A 22,722-nucleotide genomic window follows, 5' to 3' on the forward strand; every position below is an offset into this window, starting at 1 on the left:
GTGGCAGACACGTGAACAGAACCAATCACCAGAAATGGGGAGGAGAGAGGGTCAGGACCCAGCCAATCCCTAGGCCCAGGCCTCAGGGTGATTGGCATGGGGGGGTAGGGGTGATGGACAGAACGGGTGGCGGGAAAAGCTGGCCAATGGAGAGTTGTCTCCAAGGGCTGGCAGAGGGAGATGTAGCAACTGTATGCTTAAAATAGTCGGGGGGGGTAAACAACAAAATGGAAGCCAGGGGAAAGAAACTTCAAGGCCATTTTGAACTGGGGTATAGAAAACTATAAAATACATAAAACTCAGAAACACCCACAGGTGTGTTTTTCTAAACTCCAGAAACTCATTCTCTGTTTCTGGAGTCTTACCAAGTGCACAATTAAGTGCTGAGTTCAACACCTGACTAATTATTTTGGCATCTCTCTGTATGTGACTCAGACTATTTAGTTAAAATATACAAGTTCATGCCCTTGAAAGCCATTCACCTGTCCCATAATTCCCATTTCACTCTTCCTGTGAAATCATGTTTGGATTTGAGAGTTCTTTGTCTCTCACAATTCAGGATCATTAGACATTTGTCTAGGGGACTACACAAGAGTTCTGCTGTTCCCCTGGCTTATAATTTGACTCATCTGAAACCAGACTATTGTGCATCTGAGGATGGGATCCATCTTAATAATGTGTAGACATCTCCAAAAGTTCATCTAGACTTTTTTACTCACCTAGACTTCCTTACTGCCTATAGAGAGAAATATATGCTTGCAATTAATCTCATTTTAGACTAGATGCTGAAAACAGGACCAATGAATTATGTCCTGAAAGTGCGCTTTCTCTGCATTGACTGTAAAGAAGGCATATAGAGGCCACTTATATTTAAATGCCTGTAAAATGCACTTTTAAAATTAAATCAGAAAAATCAGCTGACTTAAGTCTCTAGCTGTGCAAGTCACTTTTCTAAAAGCAAGCTCATGGTGCATTCTGTCTCTTCAAGGCATGGCTAAATAGTCATAATTTTATTATTCTTTTTCTTGCTTTTACACGTTAGAGGTTCTTGTTTAGTGTATCTGGGGTTCTTTACCTCATTTTTGTAGTCAGTAGAATACAAAACAAATAGCATTTGGATTTGTTTGGAACTTGAGCAGGTTTGAAAGGCATTAATTTCTCTTTCCCTAATGGTTCAGACCGAAAATAAGATGGTTTGGGAGAAAAGATTGATCATTTTTACTTTTGACTCTTGATCACATTGGGTCTTTAGTGAATAAGAAACCAACACATCTGTCATGCATTGGTGCATTGGTGCATATCACAACCATGATTCACTGGTCTGCAGATTCAGGGCAGAGTTTGCTGTTTACATGCATAGAAGGAGAATAAGTAAGATCATAATGAGTACAGATAATCATAACAAGTACTGAGATAATAAAAGTCTGGTTATGAAAGTGGATGCAATTAAAAAAATATTATATTACACCATATAAAACACACACAATCAAATGCAAGCATTTTTACAAAACATGGCAAGGATAGAGACAAATCTTGACTTTTCTCTCAGGTTGCATACATGTCCATTGACTAAGTATTATATAAGAATATATAATTTTCCAACTGTTTTTCCAACATAGGAAAATATTATTTCATCCTGTATTAAAGCCATATAGATCAATACAAACTTTGTATCTGTGAGTTTTACAATGCTTCCATTTGTAATGAAATTGTGATAGCAAGAAACTGTTCATTTACATTTGCAAATGGTGATTCCTGCAAAGAATAGGAATGTCCAGATCTCTTGTCTATCACAGTTACCCAAAAAGTGTCCCATGTTGCCAATTTTAGATTTACTTAATTCCTACAAAGACAGTTTGACTAGGAGGCATATAATTTATCAGCTGCACATTTTATTTATGAAAAAGTGATGAATTTTTAATGGTTTATTTCATCAAATAATCAGAAATAAAATTTTAATTTCTGTATTTTTTTAAAAAATTATGATTTATGCTACTAAGGGCTTAATTAGGTGTTCTATAGGATTGAAATGAAAACTATAAGTGGACATGGAAAAAAATTTGAGTACTTCTGAGAACATTTCTCCTTGTTTAAGTGTATTGTACAGCTTAAAGAATACTAAAAATATAATGGAGTCTGTGCTTCCCCTAGAAATTTCCTATAACTTAATTTTTTTCATGTTTTAAATCTCAGTTATCTTTCCTCATTTATCATATGGAGGTCAATAACTGGTAGGTGCAATGTAGTTCCTTCTAGAAGTAATACTTTTTATTTCTTCAGTATGTGGACACTTAACCAAGGCTATAGTGTATATTCATATATTTCACTAAAGATATATAATTGACTCAAAAGGCAAACACAGCAGTGCAGCAGCAGTAATCACATTCCCAGGACTTCAAAACATTAAACTTAATGTCTTTTCTTCTTCCTCCAGTATGCAGCCTTGTCCTTCTCTTCTGGGCTTGTGGTCTGGTGTGGGGGTGCTGGAGACTAGAAGACTTGAAAGTGGATGTGCAAAGGGAGTCATCTGATAGCAAACAAGTCTTTTCCCTTTTCTGTATTGCTGGTTAGAATCATAGAATCATAGAATGGTTTGGGATGGAAGGGACCTTGAAGATCCTCTTGCTCCACCCCCTTGCTGTGAGCAGGAACACCTTCCATTAGACCAGGTTGCTCAGAGCCCCATCCAGCCTGGCCTTGAATACTTCAAGGGATGGGGCGTTCACAACTTTGCTGAGCAAACTGGTCCAGGATCTCACCACTCTCACAACGAAGAATTTCTTCCTCATACCTAATCCATGCCTACCCTCTTTGTTTGAAGCCATTCCCCTTTGGCCTGTCACCACAAGCCCTAGGAAAATGTTCTTCTTCAACTTTCTTGTAGGTACTGGAAGGTTGTTTGTAGGTACTGGAAGGCTTCTCTTGCTCAGGCTGAACAACCCCAACTCTTTCAGTCTGTCTTTGTAGGAGAGGTGTTCTAACCCTCTGATCATCTTGGTGGCCTCCTCTGGACTCCAGTGTGTCCACATCCTTCTTATGTTGGGAGCCCCAGAGGAGAACACAGTACTCCAGGTGGCGTGGAAGCAGCAGTGGAGCTGGGGAATGCATAGATATGGTGGTGGTCCTGCATTTGTTATGTCCTTCCCCTCCTTCCACTTGCCAGTAGTTTTTCATTCTGAGTCAGAAAAATGGGAAAACAACTACTATTATGCATTTTATGGGTAATATAAGAGAAAGAAGACTGCAGGTTCACAGAGACAATGAGCTGAGGAGGGAAAGATGAGAAAGACAGGCAAGCATCCATCTTACCAGGATGTATCTGTCCTAACTATCTCCTTGCTGCATATTTTCAGGTGTTGCTCAAAATGTGGTGGATTGCAAACAAATAAACATTTTCAGTCGTTAAGCCAGGAAGAGCACATAGGCTGTAACCTATCAGAAAAGCATGGGTTTGTTTTTGGAATGTAACCAGCAGGCCTCGTGTTTTTGACTGATAAGAATGATTTACACTGTTCTCTGGAACATAACATAAGATTGTAAGTGCAGATAGTTTGAGTGAGATTATATATAGGTCTAAGTCTGTATATAATCTAAGTCTGTAATGTCTGTGCAGAGGAATGTGTTACATTACTTTTCATTCTTACGAGTATATCTTTCTCTAAGGGAAAGGATTTTTCCCAGTCATTGTACTGAAGATTCTTTTCAAGTAAGAAATCCTGTAAATTTTACTTTATGACAGTGAAAGAGCAGTGAAAATTCTTCTGTATTCAATTTCTGTCTTGTTGATATGGGATTCTTCTTGGTTTGTGTTGAGCAAAAAATTGTTAGGTCCTTTAGTTTTCTTTAATGATAAAGGAAAAAGAATCTGTGAAATTCAAAGCATCTGAAAAATAAATTAAAAAAAAATTAACATTCAGAAAAGTCTATTATCTAGCTGTTTCTGCCATGCTTTCCTGAGTTTCTAGTAATCCCATAAATTACCTAAATTGTCATTTAGTTCTTAGAAAAAAATGCCTAGATACTTTCTAACCTTCAAAAATAACAGCCAGCTTTGAAAACAGCAGCTGACATAAAAAACACAATTTTATATTTTTTGCTGAGTTGGGAGTTTATGTATTAGTTGTACTCTAAACAGTGAAAGTTAATTACGTGAAAGAGCCAAATTCTGCTCTCCAATGCCTGTACTGGACTCTACTTACTTTCTTCTGTTCTTATCAAAATGGCCTCTCCTGGCCATCATAGACTTGATTCTTCTCCATTTCAGATTCCTTCTCTCTCAGTCTGCTAAGTATCAAATACCCACCAGTTTTGCCATCTTTTAAATCCATTTTCCCCCAAATACCCAGCTTTACCACGTTTTGGACCACTCCAGTTGACCAGCAGTCCCTTGGGCTTTCCATTGTGAATCTGAGCATGGGGAAGTGCTGTGTGAATGAGCTGAGCTTGTGCCATGCTCAGCCTGTGACAGCAGCACTGGTGTTGCCCAGCATTGCTCAGCTTCATGAAGTGCAGTGCAGCCCAGCACCCTTCAGAAGCTTCCCCTGGGCTGGTGGGGCCCACATGTGCACTGACAACAGCACTGTCACCAGCAGGGTAAGTGGAGACAATACAATCCAGTTCCAAGTCACAAATATAACACAATTCAGATCCCAAGTCAGAAATCTGGTAATTGTTATCTGTCCTACAACCTTCCTATGGCTGTGAATTTGGGCACTTTTATCTGAGCCTTTTTAGCTAGGAAGCTCAAGAACCCACAAAGCAGCCTTTAGGCATATTAACACTGTGTAATAACCTGTATAGAAAACACACTGGAGGGGGTGGCGGGGGGTGTAATGGAGAGTAGAAGGAATTTTCTGTACATTTATATAGTTTTCAAGGTGACTCTACCCATCATAGACATGATAATCATATAATGACAAATGTATTCCATCCAGACGACACAAAAGCCTATATACCTCAGGCAGGACAGAGCACCTTGCTATCTCTGCTTCATAGCTGCTTATTGCTCTGCCAAACCCATATTTTAGGCTTTTGGAGAAACAAAGTTGGAAGGGAGTGGGCATAGTTAGTTTTTATTGAAAAGCATCTGTCTTGTCAAAATTGTCCTTGGTTTGTAGCCATCTAATGATGTACTTGGAAATACTCTCAAAGTATACTCAAGTTCACCTGTTTTTCTTGGCCATTTCTCTCCACAAAATGTAATATCTAAAAGCATTTTTCTTAAAGAGAAATCTAATTAGTAAACCATCCTTTCTTCCCATGGCTTAGCCTGAAGTTATCAGCCAAACAGGGCTATGTGGAAGAGGATGGAAATGCTGAATACACAATTCAGTAGAAATATTCTCCGCTAGAGATTCATAACTCACATTCTTGTCTGTAGAGCCCTGGTGTCAAGTAAGGTTCCTTGGAACTGAAATAACTGAGTTTACAACACTGGATTGATGCTTCTTTCTTTGCTAATTTCTTCTGGTTTTTTGAAATTATTTTTCTTGGATCTCTTTTTGATCAGGATTATAAGACATTAAATTGTCACTGTTCTAGAAATATGGCAGAGTAAAATCAAACCTTATATAACATGAATGTATGACATCACTGGGTTGTTTTATTTCAGTAAGACTTAGTTTAATATTTAGAATTAGGATCTGATTTTGGAAACAGGTTAAAATACAGTAAATAGCACAATGTTAATAGTGCATACCACATACATTAGAAGTGCAGTTTTTTAGATTTCCAGAAACAACCAGAAAGCCTTTTAAAAATTCTAATTCACTGGAAAGCTGGCATTTCAGAAATTCTTATATCACATTCAGAAAACTGATTCTCATTCTCTGTGAAGAAATCAAATGGGTTGTTTAAGTGTTGAATGCAAAGAAACCATACTCTGTGTAATGTTCTTTGCTGTAGGGACCATCTGAAGAGGCAGAATATTTTCATGCAGCCATCATCTTTTTCATCTGCCCAGATATAAAGTGCCTCTGTGATTAGTCTTGTTCAAGTCCACCAACTGCAGGTAGCAGCTGGCCTCAGGGATTCTGAGACGTGTTGTCTTTGCTACTGCATTGGGAAGCCTGGTGAGAAAGGAAAGTGATTTCCTGTGCTCCTTTCTCTGAGTGGGAAAATGCTGCAGCTGATGTGTGCTGCCCAACTGATATGTGTTCCATGTGAAGACTGTTCTCTGGAATATATGCCACAGGAAACAATCCAGTCCATTGACTGGATACTGCTTGGCACTGTCCCACTGCTGGCTATAGGTCTCAGGCAAAACAAAGTGCAAAAGTTGCCTGCATTTCAGTGGCCACAAGGCCAATTTCCATGACAAAGTGAGTGCAGTTTTTTTTAAATATAAAGCAAAACTCATGGGCAAAAAGAAAAAAAAAATATTACTGTTTACAAATTACAGTTCACTCACTTGCAGCTGTATAAAAAGTCAAAATGTCACCAAGAAATAAACCACTGTACTCTTTTTTCAGTGACTTAAGCATTAGTTGAAATAATTTGCATGTGAAATCTGAATATTATTATTTGCCATTTGGAAAGCATTAAAAAGAGTTCTGTTTATTTTCTGGTACATATTATTTCATGAGAACAACTTTTTTTCTTCCTGGGAATTATGTTCTACTATTTAATATAGTAACAAAGAATGAACTAACTAACTTTCTTTATAGCTAAACTGAATGATTTACTGCTGTTGATCACCTCTCCCAGAGTGAAAAAATAGCAGGAACAACTGTTAGTTTGGGATAAACAGATTTTGTTTCCAGCTGAAACCACATGGAGTGTTTAAGCCAAGAATCATAGGGGCAGTGCTGGCTGGGAATGAATCAGCCCATCCATCTGAAGGCAAGCCTGCCATCTACTGAGGCCCCAACCCAACCTCTGCAATGTGCCTGGGAGAACTGAAACTGAAGTGCATATGCTGGTAGGTGTGCAGGCTTCCAATGCAACCTTTACAAGGCAAAGAGAGAGAGAAAAAAAGAAGGAACAAAACCCAGTTTAACTTTTCATCAAAGCTGAGTATACGGTATGAATTTTCATGCTTTTTCACTCTTGCCTCATCGTGTCCAATATTAAACAAATTCAACAGTAAAAAGTAGACTGAGTCTCTGTTTAATCTGACCATATGTAAGAGTATGCCTGGGTGAAAAGATTATGAGATTTATGCCATCTTGAAGATATTGTGAGTGAGAATTCAAGTGAAGCCCTGGAAATGGCATCATGGATATCATGGGGCACTTCACTCTTTTGACAGATGTTTGATTTCTGTGAAAAGTTAATTGAGCTTATAAAGCAATTTCATCCTTATTTCCCCATATGTACATGTAAAACATTACAAAATTTAATATTTGCAAGTTTTCTTTAAATCATGTCCACTGGAAAGTAAAAGAAAAGAAACTGTACAATTGTTAAAGCTTTTAATGAAATATTTTAATAAGGATGTAACAGTTTCCACATTAGCAATTTTTAGACTAAAAGGAGCTGACTCACAGTCCATTGAAGTGACTTAAGATTTTTTTCTCTCATTTTGATGGACTTTGAATCAGACAGCTTTGAAGTACTAAATTTATACATTCATTTAACAGTACCTAAGTTTTGGTGAAAGAAATGTACAAAGTAGCATCCTGCTTTTTGCTGCTGAGAAAAGTTAAAGGGTATAATTTAACAAAAACCTGTAATAAGTCCACCACCACAAATACTAGATGCCTTAACTGTCAACCTTACACTTAACACTGTACTTAAGCACTGCAGCTACGAGTACAATGCTATGGGTATGCTGCTACTAGAGATTTTTTCCAGTCTCTTGCTTCAAATTGCCAGTAGTTATAATTAATACAAACACAGTATTGTGCTAGAGAAGAGATTTGTCACAGCTACTGGGACACTTGCCACTGTGTGACACTTTTAGCATAGGTGGTAGAAAGCAAAAAACAGCTGTTTATTTCAACACAGTCCGTACCACCTCTTCTGTGTGGGATAAAAGGGAGTAGGGATAGAAGGTTTCGTTTAATCAGCTGTCATTTATCAAAGAAAGCTTCATCTGTCTATATGAAATTTGCTTTGTCATAAGAGGAGAAGAGAGAAAAATCAAGAGAGAATTTCTGTGGGGGAGACAATGTAAATGAAAGAGTTAGAAAAAAATGACAATGTTTTTTTCTGGAAAGGAGCCTTCTTGAGCATCACCCATTTTAAATGCAACCTTGCAAGTAGCCACCACAGACATAAGTACACAGTATAAATTGCTTCAGAAAAACACATCCACAACATAGTGACTAGAATCAAATAAAAAATCAAACAAGAAGACATCTGGCACACATTAAAAACAAGAATTTTCAGAAATGAAACATTAAGAAGCCTTGGGTCAGTATATTACATTGGCAACATATGAAACCCCTTTTGCTGGGTTTTTTTAGTGCAACAGAAGAAATTTGAGCTAGGGTAATAGCTATTACTGAACAGCTACTTTTTCTGTCAAGTATTTATTTCAGAGACTGGTGGAGATTTTTAAATGACTCCCCCTTTTTTCATATAGGCTAAAGTGACTTTGCCATCACCCAGGTCATTCAAAAACTGTCTCATATCCTTTCATCGCTCTTTCAAAGCTGATGGAGCAGGCTCAAGACAGCAGATTCACAGTCTAGCACTCCCTTTAAACTTTATTATCAGCACACTTTATTTTGTGTGTGTACAGATTTGAACATTTCCCAGCTCAGCGGTCTGTCCCCCCAGCTCCCGTCTCAGTGAGTCCCAGCTCTGTGCTCCTTATGTGTCACAGGACTGCTTATCTCCCACTATCAGCAACCTGCCGCACAGCTCCAAAGCACAGCAATAATCAGATTTTTCCCTAAGACGTTTTCTGCTCTGCTTCTGCCAAGTAGCACAGAGCCAAAATCCCAGTGAGTTGGAAGCTGTCTGCAAAGCAAAAAAATATCTCTCGTGACTATGCTGCTTCCTTCTCGGGGACTTTTGGTTCCCTGCTTTCTTTTTTATTCCAGGGAGAGGGAAGGGTAGGCGCAGAGAGAGGCTACTTACTTCTTCCTGGGGGAGGGCAAGGTGTGTGTTGGGGGGAATTTTTCCAGCATTTCTAATCTCTGAAGGGGTGGTGTGTACTGACAGATGTTGGGCAGGGTAATTTTCAGCTGGGGGAGTCTGAGCCTGAATGCTGGGGCTTGACGGAGGCAGGCTCAACTCAGTGCCTCGGGGTATCCCACCAGCCAAGGGGAAGGGCAAACTGTACAAAAGATAGAGTGAGAGTCACTGCAGAACCTTTACAGCCACTTGTCAGACACAGAGAGGAGTGGCAGAGCCAGGCTACCAGACCCTAAGCTAACCCATGAGAGCCACAGTTCACTAAGTGGATGTCAAAGCATCAGAGAATGCACCCGCACTCAAGGGAGGCAACCAGGGTGCAGGAGAGGAGCAAATCAAGGATGTGGGGTTTTCTTCACTCTTTCTTGTGCCAAACACTGCTGGTGGTGGGTAGGACCAAAATCCCCTCCCTCCCAGCCTCCCCATGACACAGCCCTGGCTTTGCTCACCCTCCAGATGGGGGGCAGTAAGGGAGTTGGGAGACAGGAATGCTTCCTCAGAGGGTGGTAATCCTGGAGGTGCAAGTGCCATTCCTGTACATGCTCCCTGACTCCAAGTTGTCTGGGGGAAAGTCCTCCACGCTGTATGCCCTGCTCTTGAGGGCAGTGGCATAGTAGTCGATGGGTTCCTCTGCAGCATTGTCCATCCAGCTGAGGCAGAGCAGCCGCTGGAAGGACCGCTTGAAATTGTCTGAGAGAAAACCATAGAGGATAGGGTTGGCACAGCTGTTGGCATAGCCCAGGATGACAGAGAGCTGGCTGATGGTGGCATCATCCTGCTCTACAAAGACATTGACCAGCTGCACAATGTAGAAGGGCATCCAGCAGATGACAAAGACCATCACCACCATCATGACCATGAGGGTGATCTTGCGCTCTGAGCGTTTGCGTTGCTGCCAGCCAGCCTTCAGGGCCACCATGCGCATCTTAGCAATGATGAGGATGTAGCAGAGGCAGATGGCCACCACAGGCAGCAAGAAGCCCATCAGAAAGGTGTAGACCACAAAGACCACCAGCCATCTCTGGGTGGGCTCTGGCATGAGCATGTTGCAAGCCACTGTTCCATCACTGTTGGCTGCTGTGTTGGAGAAGATGATGATGGGCAGGATGATGAGGATGGAAAGGACCCAGACACCCAGATTGACCATCTTAGCCACAGTGGGCCGGCGGTACCTGGCCGCCTTGATGGGGTGCACCACAGCGATGTAACGGTCCACACTGAGCACGGTCAGGCAGTAGATGCTGGTGAACATGTTGATGGCATCCACACTGAGCACCAGGCGGCAGAGCAGGGAGCCAAAGGGCCAGTGGTGCAGCAGGGTGGAGGTAACCAGAAAGGGGACGCTAAGCATCAGCAGCTCATCCGCGATGGCCAAATTGAGGATGTAGATGTTGGTGGCTGTCTTCATCTTGGCATAACGTAGGATCACGTAGATGACCATGGAGTTGCCGCACAGCCCCACCAGGCACACCACGGAGTAGATGAATGAGATGAGGATGGCGCTGCCCTGAGACTCACTCAGGGTGCTGTTCGGAGCGCCAGAGGAATTCCTGCCGCCCGAGTCCATGCCCTCCGCCGCCGCCTCCTCCGAGGCGCCACCGGCTCTGCCGCCACCACTGTCGCTGCCGCCGCTGTCGCTGTCGCCGCTGTCGCTGCCTGCACCGCCCGGAAGCCTGGGGCAGGTGCCATTGGGGAGCATCCTCTGCCCGGACCCCCCCGCCCCGGCTCAGAGCAGCAGGCGTCCGCCGCCGGCTGCGCTGGGCATCATCCCGTCAGGGATCCCGGCGCGGCGGCTGCAGGACGCGGGCATCGGCATCGGGAGAGAAGCGGCTGCCGGCGCCGCTCGCTCCGAGTGGCGGCAATTGCTGCTCCCCGGCTGGTGAATGATTAATAGCAGCGGCGCGTCACCAGCTAAGGAAAGAAGGAGGGAAAGAAAAGAAAGAAAAAAAAAAAAAAAAGCAGGAGGAGACGTAAGTGGATGTCCCTTCCCACCCCCCACTCCCCTTGCCCGCCTCTCATCCCGCCCCATCGCTGTTGGCAAATCCGGCAGCTCGAGGGCAGCCTGTTCCCTGTTCCCTCTGCCCCGCACTACTCAGTGCCCCCCGATCCCGCACTTCTCTCCCCACCCGGTATTGTTTCCCCCACCTCCCACCTCCCCGTCCACCATCCTCTCCTCCCCCTCCATTCTCCGCTGCTCTCCCTTCGTGACATCTAGGTCCAGACCAGGGGCACCCATGACAAAGGAACTATCCTTTCTCCTTTAAGAAAAAAGCCTCGGTCTTGCGTGGGTGGGCAGTGTTACCTGGGCAAGCACGCCTCATGTCTACGCAGCTGCTGTAACCCTCTCCTGTCGCTGCACCATGTGCATTGCCCACCTCACAGCACTGACACCAGGCATGGCACCGACCGACAAAGCACAAAACATTCAACCCTATGCATACAGCATTGTCCATGCCTCCTACCACCACGCAGCTCAATGCCCCTACCTTGTTCTGTCCCACCACTGGATATCATCATGAGCAGCCCTGCCCCTCTCCACACACTCTGCCCTGAAAGATGGTGTCCCCCCACCATCATATTCTGACACCCTGGCACGTTTTGCCTCTGTCGGTCCCATCCAAGAGTGAGTGATCAATTTTCACACTGCAGCTTGACACAACTATTTACACCACAGTGATGCCAAGGTCATCTCATGCTGTCCACTCCTCTGTCCCCACACATCTGCTTCCAATCACAGGATCATTTCAAGCTCAACCACCACGTGCTGCCTCACCAGTATTACAACCCCCTCTCTTAATATTGTACTTAAAACATATGCATATCCCTGACAGGATTTTATCCACACCAGGGGAGGCTACAAAACCCTCCTGAGCCTATACAGTGGCACAAACCATTGGCACCATCTCCATTCATACACTGCATATGTGTGGCTGTCACTACATAACTTCTTCCATGCTGTACCCACCAACCACTTCTATACATTGACCTATGCTGTGCTATTTTTAACATACACTCTGATTCTAGATGAGCACACATATATCAGTAGTTCCTCATATTGTCATCTCTAGGCAGACACTGACACCTTAAACACCTCATCCACAACACCGGTTCTAAACACGCATGAACATCTTCAGATAGTCCTAATACTGCATCTCTGTTCTCTGGCAAGATAGCTTTTCTTAAAAAAAGAGGAACATGACCTTTCCATACACCTCTCCTTCTGGGCAATGTGTCTCTTCTCCCTATATGTTGTTGTTCTGAGTATACAACCTGTCCTTACACGCTTGTACATAACCACTAAATCAATTTTCATATACCACCACCACCATTCTGTATATACCCCTGACCATTCTGTATTAACCAGATGTGGTTACTCACTAGTTCACACTGCCCCTCACACCTGCTCACTGCGACAACACTCCCTCAGTGCAGGCATACCCAGAAAATACTTAGTAAATGCTTATTTGTTCTGTTGGCTATAGGCTCCCATCTGTGTGAGCAAAGCACACCTGTGTGTGTAATGACCTGCCTCTTCACATAAACTGCTGCCTAAGAGCACCACCTACTTTTGTCAAGAACAGTAGGTCCACATCACACAAATATCACCACAGTGCATATGCTGCTATAGGCTCCCCAAAGCACCACTATACTCAGCATCACACATGCATCCTTGCAACCTACGCATTTTACCATGCATACCCATCACCTCCTACTGTTAACACATCTTGTTATCACTGTCTGCCCACCATCACAATTATGCATATTATCACTACCCACCACTTTAATATGCAGATACATGCAGGATTACCATCTATTCATTACAACCCATCATGAGGAATTTATTCTCTCTAGAACCATATACATCCTTATATGCCTCTTCAACACCAGCATCTATACAAACACATGCATGTAACATCTCTGACTGTATGACCTTCCTCATATCAGTCATCACCTCTAGTCATACACACCTAGGCACTCCCATGTGAGGAGCATGTGCTCTTTGACACCTTGTCAAGGGTATTACATTTAGCACATGTATACTTTTGCATGACCCTTACCAAGCTGTTTCCTTTTCTTCTGTGCTTAAAGAGCAGATTGTGAATACATATAGATGTATATATGCACCCCTACACATTATAAAAATAACCTTATTCAGTTTTTAGTGATTGCATACAAGTTCTATTTGGATGATACTCTTTGTGACTTTTGAGGACTTTTTGTATTTATATTCTAGTGTAGAAATGCATTTATTGAGCAGCCTTTGCAAATGATCTTACCATTCCTAGGACTGTTCCTGGGTACAAGGGTTTCAGCTAGATGTTTGAGCACTTGGGGATGCCATGCAAATTAAAGTTCATACTTATATTAGGGTGTTTTGATGTTGTATATTCTGATGTGTTAGCATCAGAGCTTCCAGCATACTGAGAAAAAAATTGTATTTAACACCACAGAAAATCTTTTCTTGCAATGTGTATCTGACACTGCTCAAATTTCTGAAATTACATAAATTCAGCTGAAGAATTATGTTCTTTAAAGTTTTTATACTGGGAGAATATGAATCAGCTTTCAGTCATTGATATGAGAAGGAGCAGAATTCAATAGCTGCAAACCCATCAACAAGAAAAAGTGCTGGTTGGTTTCAGCACTTTAGTCTGTTTGAAAACCTACAGTTCAAATATAATCTAGTTTTTATTTACATGAGCATTTGTTTTAAGGGTCATTTACTTATGGAGCATGAATCAAAGGGTTTCCTTCTTTCATATTGTTATAAATTGGCATTTAGACATTTTATTCATGCTGTTGCTGATTTCACATTATTTTGCCATGCTTGGATTTGGCCATGCCCTGCACCCAAAATGGTCAGTAAAAACTATTCTGTTGAAGTAGATGTGGGCATGATGTTTCTCACTTTCTCATATATCACCTATAAATTGCAATTCCTGCAACAGTACTAGCCTCATTAGGCATCACACACATACCTGCTTGACATAAGTGCCTAGGAAAAATAAATGCCATCATAGGCATAAGTATAATAATGTACCCTGTACTATGGCATGCACTCAGAAGGTTTGATATCTCAATTCACTGAAGTTTTCTTTGGATAAAGAAAATTTCACTATAGGGAATGATATCACTTTCCAAAAAGGAATTGTTTGAGTGCCTGCTTAGTCACTTAGATCGATTCCTCTAACAAAGGTTATAGGTATTAATTTACTGAGAATTTATAGCTACTGATCTTTACAAATGTTCAATGTTGCTCAAGATTTCTAACCTCAACTATTTGATAAAGTAGAAATGTTTGATCAGAAATAATGCATTTTATTACCTCAGTAATGATATACTGCCATTATAATTACCAACATTGGCATAGTTTTAACAATCAAAGATTCATTTAAAGCAGAAATTCTGACATAAACCAATTCAAATTTGGGAACATGCCTAGAAATTTTACTTTTTTAGAGTTCTTTCTTTTGCCTAAGGACTTTACCTGTAAGGAATAGACCAGAGGTCTAAACTTGTGTTTATAATCCACCTGTCACAGAGTGGGGAAGGGCAGCTCGACCTTCTCAACACAGTCTGCAGGGTGGCTTGAGATATACACAGATACTTTCCAATTGCTTATTTTTGTAGCAACATCTGCCTCTATTGGAAGGGAGGAAAAAAAGTTGTTTCTCAAATAAACTTCTGGGTCATGCTGGGAGGTCTAGGACTAAGGCTTAGGCTGTGCCTGGGGTTAGAATTAGGTTTGAGACAGGAAGCCCATAGGTACAGGTGCAGTGTGGGTGCAAGGGGGAGGATCAGTGGTGGGGTAGTCTGTAAATCATACCAGAACACTTGTGTATGCCACTGGGATAGCACTGGGCATCTCAAGCTACAGTTCACCCCATGCCTAGGCTTATGTTAAGGTCAGGAGAGAGGCAAAGCCAAGAGCTCCAGCTGAAAGGGGTTGAAAAGGATTTAAAGGCTGAATAAGGTAGGGGAAAACTCCACAGATGTTATCCCCTAACAATTTTCTCCTCTCTGCTGTAGGATGCAGACTCTGGATACGGTAAATCTTTTGACTACTTGTATCTGACCCTTGGACTGGGGCTAGAAAAGAGACAAAGCCAAGGGAGCTCCAAAAGAGTTGAATTTTAAGAGGGGCTGCCAGAGGGTGAGAACAAGGCTTCATTTTTTTTTCCTGTCCACATTCTCCTACAGGAAATGGCTAGGCTGTCAGGTTCAGATCCATTCCAATCACATTGTAGGGTTAGACTTAGGTGAGGCAAAGCCTGGAGCTCCACATGTTGACCCCCTTCCCAGTAATAATTGAAGCTCAATCCCTTCAGCTCCATCTGAATTACTTGAGACAAGAGTGCCAATGGCAATTAGAGTAGCTTGCTGGCAGACATTTCTCCTGATGGTGGCGTAAGGCTGACACTCAAAATCTCCAATTTAAAAAGCCTACAAACAGCTCACAAGGCAGATGATACCTTCTCTCTCTGTCAAGATACATTTCACCTGGTGTCATTGTGCCTCTGAGAAAAAGGAAACAGCCATGACACTTAAAATGAGGCCTACAGTAATTCATTAAATATTTACATGTGAGACAGTATATGAATAGTTTTCTTCGGTATCTTTCAACTTTTGAGCACAGCAGTGATGTGGTAATTCATGAGATTGATCTGATTTGCATACACCATGAACCGTAAGTAAATTCAAAAGAGTTTTTGTGGGCTGAGTAATTTCAATAAGGTCCCACTGACTAATTCAGTAAAGTATCTCCTATTCAAACTGTAGACACCCTGTGCACCACTCAAACCAAGTGTTTCATAAATTTTGCTGAGAAATTAATGAGTGAACACTCTTTTACAACCATATATTTCTACAAAATAGCAAGAAATCATATAATTTGGGTAATCAATTTAATTATAGCCTGTTATAGTTTTGTTAAAAATCATTTGGTACCCATTTCAATTGCATATCTTTGGAAGTCATACATTTTTCATGACCTTTTGATTAAGATGAAAATTTTGTGCTGCTTGAACCACTCAGATGTAAATTCTGTTCTTACTTTTTGACTGATATCATTGAATGTGCTATGAGTCAGCAGAGATTTTAACTTTTCATTAGAACGTCAACATATTTTTAAAAGCTTCCCTTTTAATACAGATATTGTATCTTAGATGTCATGATTCTGGTTATAATTTTACTTTTAGCAGAGTGCCTAAACTTTACATCAATTTTAGTAGATTGAAAATGAAGTGCAAATAGAGAGATGGAAGTGATTCATTATAATAGTATGTTAGAAAGCATTTCTCCTAAAAGAAAAAAATTGTCATTTATACCTTACAATTAATTGAGAAATTAACAACTATTCTGTAAAAACAGATGAGTTGAACAAGATTCATCAGAGAGAGAGTCAGGCTGTTGCTTAGAGAACTCATAAATGAACCTTTGTGTCTTGATCCAGTTGCATTTATTTCAGACCTAGCTGCTGAGAAACTTCAAATCAGGTGGCTGACAAAAGCTGTGTTACATTGCAATTCTTCCCACTTCATCACGTTTTCTACTGTAGGAGTTAATAAGTGGCACAAAGTACCATTGTTTAAATCAATTATCTAGAAGTCATACAACAAACTGCTTTCTGTCATTAATTTTTTTCATGAAGGCTGAGGACTGTACACATGTGCTGCCAAAACACTCCCAAGTTTTCAAGGTAGCTGCCTCAGCAAAGAAGATATAATATGGTACCCAAATCTGACCTCAGACACACTTTTTCAAATCTGAATAATTCTGTCTACTGGTAGTTAACCAGGTTTGTATAAATGTGTAAGTGGTTGGATCTTGGGTTTCATCCCGTGGTTCCTGTCAAAAAGTTACTCAGTGACAAGCGTCAGCAGCAGCAGGTGCAACCAAAATGCTACTGAGTAAGTTTTGGCTGTTAACATAGCCAAGGACAAATTGTATTTAGCAGATTTTCATCATGCCTGGCTAAAATGCCTGGATCAGGGAAAAAGTTTGTTGAAGAAAAAGCCGTTAAGTTTTTTGCTTCTTGGCTTTTACGGCAGATACTGTTCTGTGCTGCTTCATCCAGCCTGATTTTGGAAAGGCTCAATTATTAGTTTTCACCAGAGTCTTTACAGTAATTGTTACATCTAAATGTATGCTGGTTGGATACTGTTTTCCAGTACTAAGTATTTATTTTGGTAGTATAAATATTGCACTAAATATAAAAGGAAAATGAGGAGTGATCAATTATGAATGAGTAGGCTGGAGAGAAGGGGGGTGATGTTTGCAAGTAAATAACTTTAAACAAATCAATAAGTATTTCTATGATTAAAGAGAGCAAAGTAAATTTGTAGGATAACCATAGATGTTGTATGGCATCCAGTTAAATTTTATCACTTATTTCATATAGGTTGTGGAAAGAGTCTTCAGAGTTTTCATTTAAAGGTCGTATGAATAAATGATACAGATCTTCCTGATGAATAGCTTCTCAACTTTCTGAAAAATATTTATACAACAAACAATCATTAAACTCACAAATCTTGTTAAAATTTGATTTGCATCATATTCTGATGTGTAATTGTTTCTTTTCACTTGAGATTAATGGGAAGCTATTTTTATAATAGAAATGGTAACACACAATTAAAGGGAAATAATGCTGCTAACAACTGAAGTAGCAGTACATGTCACACAGTGACAGCACCAGTCTAGTTTGTGCTGCCTGAAGATTAAAAGTCCAGCTGCACCAGACCGACTAAAGAAAAACCTAATCCTATAGTTAAATTTGGTAATCTCTATTACTGTACATCTCTGGAAATGGCTCAGCATTTGGGGAATGTTATTTTATACACTTAACAGTCACTGAAAAGATTTCAGATTTTTCTTTTTTTAAAAATCTGTTATTTGGTATTCTCGTGTCCTGTGCTTTAAGTAGCCATCAATGCTACTGCAGAAGGGCATACTGCTGTGTTCTGGATTAAGTAGGAGAATGATGTTAATAATGCACTGATGGTTTTGCAATTGCTACGTGTTGCTCACCCTGTGTCAAAGACTTTTTAGTGTCTTCTGCTCTGCTACTGGGGAGCTGCACTAAAAGCTGGGAGGAAGCCTGGCCAGGACAGGTGACCAAACTGGCCATAGAATGCCATGCTCAGTATATAAATGGGGAGAGTAATCCAGGAGCTGCTGAAATCTGCTTGGGGGCAGGCTGGACATTAGTCAGTGGGTGGTGAGCAATTACATTGTGAATCTCTTATTCTTGGGTTTTATTCCTTTCTCTCCCTCTCCTTTTTATTACAATTATTGTTACAATCATTATCATTATTGCTATTATTAGTATTGTATTTTGTTTTAATCTGAACTTCAATTTGTTCATTAAAATGAACTGATTTTATCCCAACTCAGCAAGGTTAACTTTTTTTACTTGATTCTTTTCTCCCCTGGAGGAGTGGGGAGTCAGTGAGCAGCTCTGTGATGCTTAGTTGCTGACTGGGGTTAAATTATGACAGAGTGTGAAACAATAAAGTGTATCATGGTATTTAATACATATATTCACATTGCTGCCTCACAGTGTGGACAGGGGTCAAAGGCAATGAAAACATTTCTATGTCTTGGGTAAAGGTACTATTAGTCATTTTCACAGGCAGTTGCATGCATGTAAGTGTCCCTGTTTTTCCATAATTTTATTTTCACCTCAATTTAAAACTCAAAGCATTTGTTTTTCATTTCTTACCTATGCATATCGTCTTCTTTTGACATACAAAACACAAATTGTTTTCACTTCTTTCATGCTAGCTACCATCTTATTTATCCAGTTGCTGTAATTTTCAGAGAGAAAATGCCTCTTGCAATTTCGAAAACTATCTAAGGAGAAGATGACTAGGTCAAGGTCACGAGGCAGGCAGGGATGGTAAATGGCTGTTTCATCTCTGTGTCACGATCAGTAATGTGCCTTACATCACCTTAGAGTGCACACTGAGCGTGATAATATGCAAATGAAATACAGAAAAGAAGGAAGTTTTTAAGTACATGCATTTGTTAGAAGATGTTAAATCTTGAGCTCTTGGATCAGTGAGAGGGTATGAAAAGTAGAAAAATATTGTAGATAGCATCCATGTTTACCTTTCTATATTAATAATGACTCACATACTTTTTGCTGCATTCAGAAAAAATCCTTTGGTAGTGAGATAGAGCCTGGACTAGTACAAATATAGTCCCCTGATTTAGTGCCTGTTTGTGGTGGCAGTACATGAGGGGCGCTCCTGGGGCACATACTCAGTTTTTTGCACTCAGGCACCACTCTGCTGTGTGAATAAAAGAGAACTGAACAGTTATATTAGGAGATACACTTGAAAAGTGATCCAAATTGAACCACTGATTTAGACACGCCCAGAGGGGTTTGGTATGGTATGTCATGCTCCACTGAATATTAAAGGCAAGCCCTGGATTTTATATATGCAGAACACTATTTTGAGCAGGAAGTTTGTTAGCATCTATATAAGGGATGGGAGACAGTCTCTGCTCCCCTCAATCTTTCAAATATTGTGTGCTGAGAAACAAATTTTTTAGACCACCATTCAGATGGAGTTTCTTCCATTTTTTCTCTTTTCCTGTTCCACTATCATGCTGTACATCTCTTCCCCAGCAGTTTGCATCATTCCCTTTTTCAGTCTGTGGGGTCTGTACTGATGGTTTTGGCAGGTAATATGTCAAAGCATATTACTTCTCATCCTGTGAAACCTGCTTGTCCACAGGATGCTGGGCCCTCATTTCCCCCAAAAGATGACTTTTCTTCCTGTGCTTCTGAGATCAAACAAGAATAACAGAAAATTAGGAGCTGTGCCATGTGCAAGCTGCCTTAGAAATAGTCTATGTAATCTAATATTTTGCTGTTGGAATGAATAATGGCAATCACTACTGCAGGGTCTGTGAACTAAGCCCTGGGGGCTGTGGTCATGCCTGATTTGCCAGTATGCATTTTAGTAGCCAGCAGTTCCTGCTTTTAGCTGCTGGGTAATCTGGCTGCCAGTCTCTAAGCTCTAGGGGAAACCGTAGGGAGCAGAGGTCTTTATGTGTTCTCTAGGCATGGCCAAGACACTTAATTTTTGCCCGACAGCTCAGACACCAGCAGATGTACACAGGAGATGAGAACTGGGAGAAAGTTCTCTTTTTTAAAATGCAAACAGGCATACCAGTCATATCTAGATAAGATGTTTTGTACTGTGGTTTTTCAGGATTCCCACAAAGACTCCCATGCAAGAGAAGGGAAATAAACCTAGAGTGGTTACTTTTTTCTCTTATAAAACCTACAATGATTGAAAGATGTTTAAAAATTTAAAGTCCTCAAAACAGAATGCATGATATGATGATCTAGTTGTGGTAAAATTTTCACTGAATTAACTGAAGCCAATATTTAATGTGAGGCACACTGTGGAGGATGAACAAAGAACTCAACATTCCCTTTACTGATGGAAACAAACACATTACATTGTGCTAGTACATGATTATCAGGTAATAAACCCATGACTATGAAGATGGGGTTTTCTAATTATACTAGAAAGAATATAGATATAGTATACCACATTGCAGCTTTTCTAGCTTCCCTAAACTGAACAGCTATCTGTAAATATGGTAGAATGTGTGGAAAAAGTCCTAACTGGAGTATATCATTAGTAGTGGTGAAAAAACCAACTATGGCTGCAGTTCCTTCCCATTTCTATCCCAGCATTTATTTCTGGAACAGTTTAAGGGAACGGTGGGCAGTAGCCTGGTGGCCTGAGGGACAGCAAAGTTCTTAGTTCTTGGTAGCCATGGTCTCATGACCTCTATCATGCTGTGGGATAGACAGAATTATTTTCAGACTTATGAATTTGAGTTGATAAGTTAGGATTTTATTTAATATTAACTAAAGAAGAACAGGGAGGGGGGAATTTTCTGAAGGTATTTCTTCTGAATGGCCTTTATTTGTTTCCTTCTGTCGTTGTTGGCCTTTACTCATATCAGCCCTGATGCTGCAATCTTCATGCACTTCAGGTAGCATCTAATGTCACAGAAGCTGGTCTGAAACAGATTTTGAATGTTTAATTTGAGTACTGGTTGCTGAATTGTCCCTTTTCAAATAGGTATTTGGCATTGAGTATTCCTCTGATTCTGAAATTGGAACTTCCAGAAAAAAAAGAAGGGAAAAAGTTCATTATTGACCATGCATCATAAAAGCCTTTTGCATATCAATTGTATTGGCTCTTTTTATGCATTAGCAAATCCTATTGCAGGTTTGGGGTGTAATTGAATAGGGACAATTCTACTGACTTCAGTCAAAGCATTACCAGACTTGTTTTCTGATGTGGAGAGAAAACATTTATATGATGAGATCATTTTAAAGCAGTTGCCTTATCATCTTTAAATAAAATCTCTTCCATAAAAGAGATATAAAAGAGTTGCAGGAAACTGTTACAGAAGCCGCCTCATCTTTTAGCTTCTCATAAGCTGCTAACACTCAATTTGCCAAAATTTTTGCCTGGAACCTGTGTTATTTGGTTAGTATTTTTAGAAATAAAATACCAGTCTTAAAGTTGCAATGTCGTTATTTTAAGACATATAACTCTGTGGAGGATTATCCACCTTCAATATCATCAAAGTGAGCTATGTATTGATTAATGAATCAGATTTCTGCTGAATAGTGAGTGACCTGATATCTTAACGGATAAAATTATCATCAGACATCTTTAACTTCACAGGCCTATCTAAGTTTCCCAGTTTGGTCCTAATTTATGCCTATTCTAAGATTACAGGGCTGGAGAGTTACTAAAAGACACATTCCGCTTCATTTCAGGTCTGTTTAGTTAAAAGTCATTGTAAAGCAAAGCTGTTTCTTTCTGCAGCTATGCAGATATCCAATGAATACACCCAGGCTCTCCTCTGCCAGGGTCCAAATTTCCTGCTTAGCATGTTTCAGTAGCAGTAACTCATACAAGCTTCCCTGTGGACTGCAAGATTTCCATCCTTTCCATACGTGGCCACTCCAGGAAAACAAGGTGGAGGTAGCTTCAACAACATTACTGCTATCTTGTCTCAAGAATGAAAAGATTATTTCATGATCTGTAAATTTTTAATTAAACTCAATACAGTCCTTGCACTTGTGTGGTATTAGTTCTGCAGTCTTGTTATTTGTGGACTTCTATTCTGAGCTGGAATGGATAGTAAGTTCTCAGTGTCAGAATTTTAAGATGCACACAAATGCGCTTGTGAGACAGGAGGGTATGTGTTCCTGTAACAGCTGATAATGTGAAGAGTTGTTCTTCAAAAAGTTATGAATAAAGTGAAAGGGAGATGGGTTTTGCAACAACAACCATTGGCCTTCTTTCTCCTTTTAGCAGTTTTAGAAGTTCGTTATGAATCAGCTGAACACTTTAGTGGCTCCTTGCTTCACTGTAATTTTTGTTTTATGCATATTTCTTATATATTCAGTCCCTAATTTTAGCATTGATTTTGCTCTTAGGATTTTATAGTCTGCATGAATTTATTTTCTTTCTCATAACAAAGGCAGTAAATAATCCTTCTAAGTACAGTTTGAATTCACATATTCAAATGGTTACAAACCTGTTTCCTGTGGTACTTTTCTGACAGGCTTACTTAAAAGAATTTAATTTT

General features: G+C 40.4%; 1 protein-coding gene across 1 annotated transcript; it reads right to left on the minus strand.

The window, feature by feature from the left end:
• Positions 1-7,435: 7,435 nt before the first annotated feature.
• On the minus strand, positions 7,436-11,258 carry SSTR1 (somatostatin receptor 1). The gene has a single exon (XM_083864459.1). It carries the CDS (start codon positions 10,781-10,783, stop codon positions 9,581-9,583), a length of 1,203 nt encoding a protein of 400 aa, XP_083720585.1. The 5' UTR covers positions 10,784-11,258; the 3' UTR covers positions 7,436-9,580.
• Between the last annotated feature and the right edge of the window lie 11,464 nt (positions 11,259-22,722).

The sequence above is a fragment of the Zosterops lateralis genome, assembly GCF_965231275.1.
Source record: "Zosterops lateralis genome assembly, chromosome: 6".
Classification (NCBI taxonomy): domain Eukaryota; kingdom Metazoa; phylum Chordata; class Aves; order Passeriformes; family Zosteropidae; genus Zosterops; species Zosterops lateralis.

What these genes read in the sequence shown, in the direction of transcription:
- SSTR1 (XM_083864459.1), bottom strand. Translation starts at nt 10,783, where the DNA reads ATGCTCCCCAATGGCACCTGCCCCAGGCTTCCGGGCGGTGCAGGCAGC.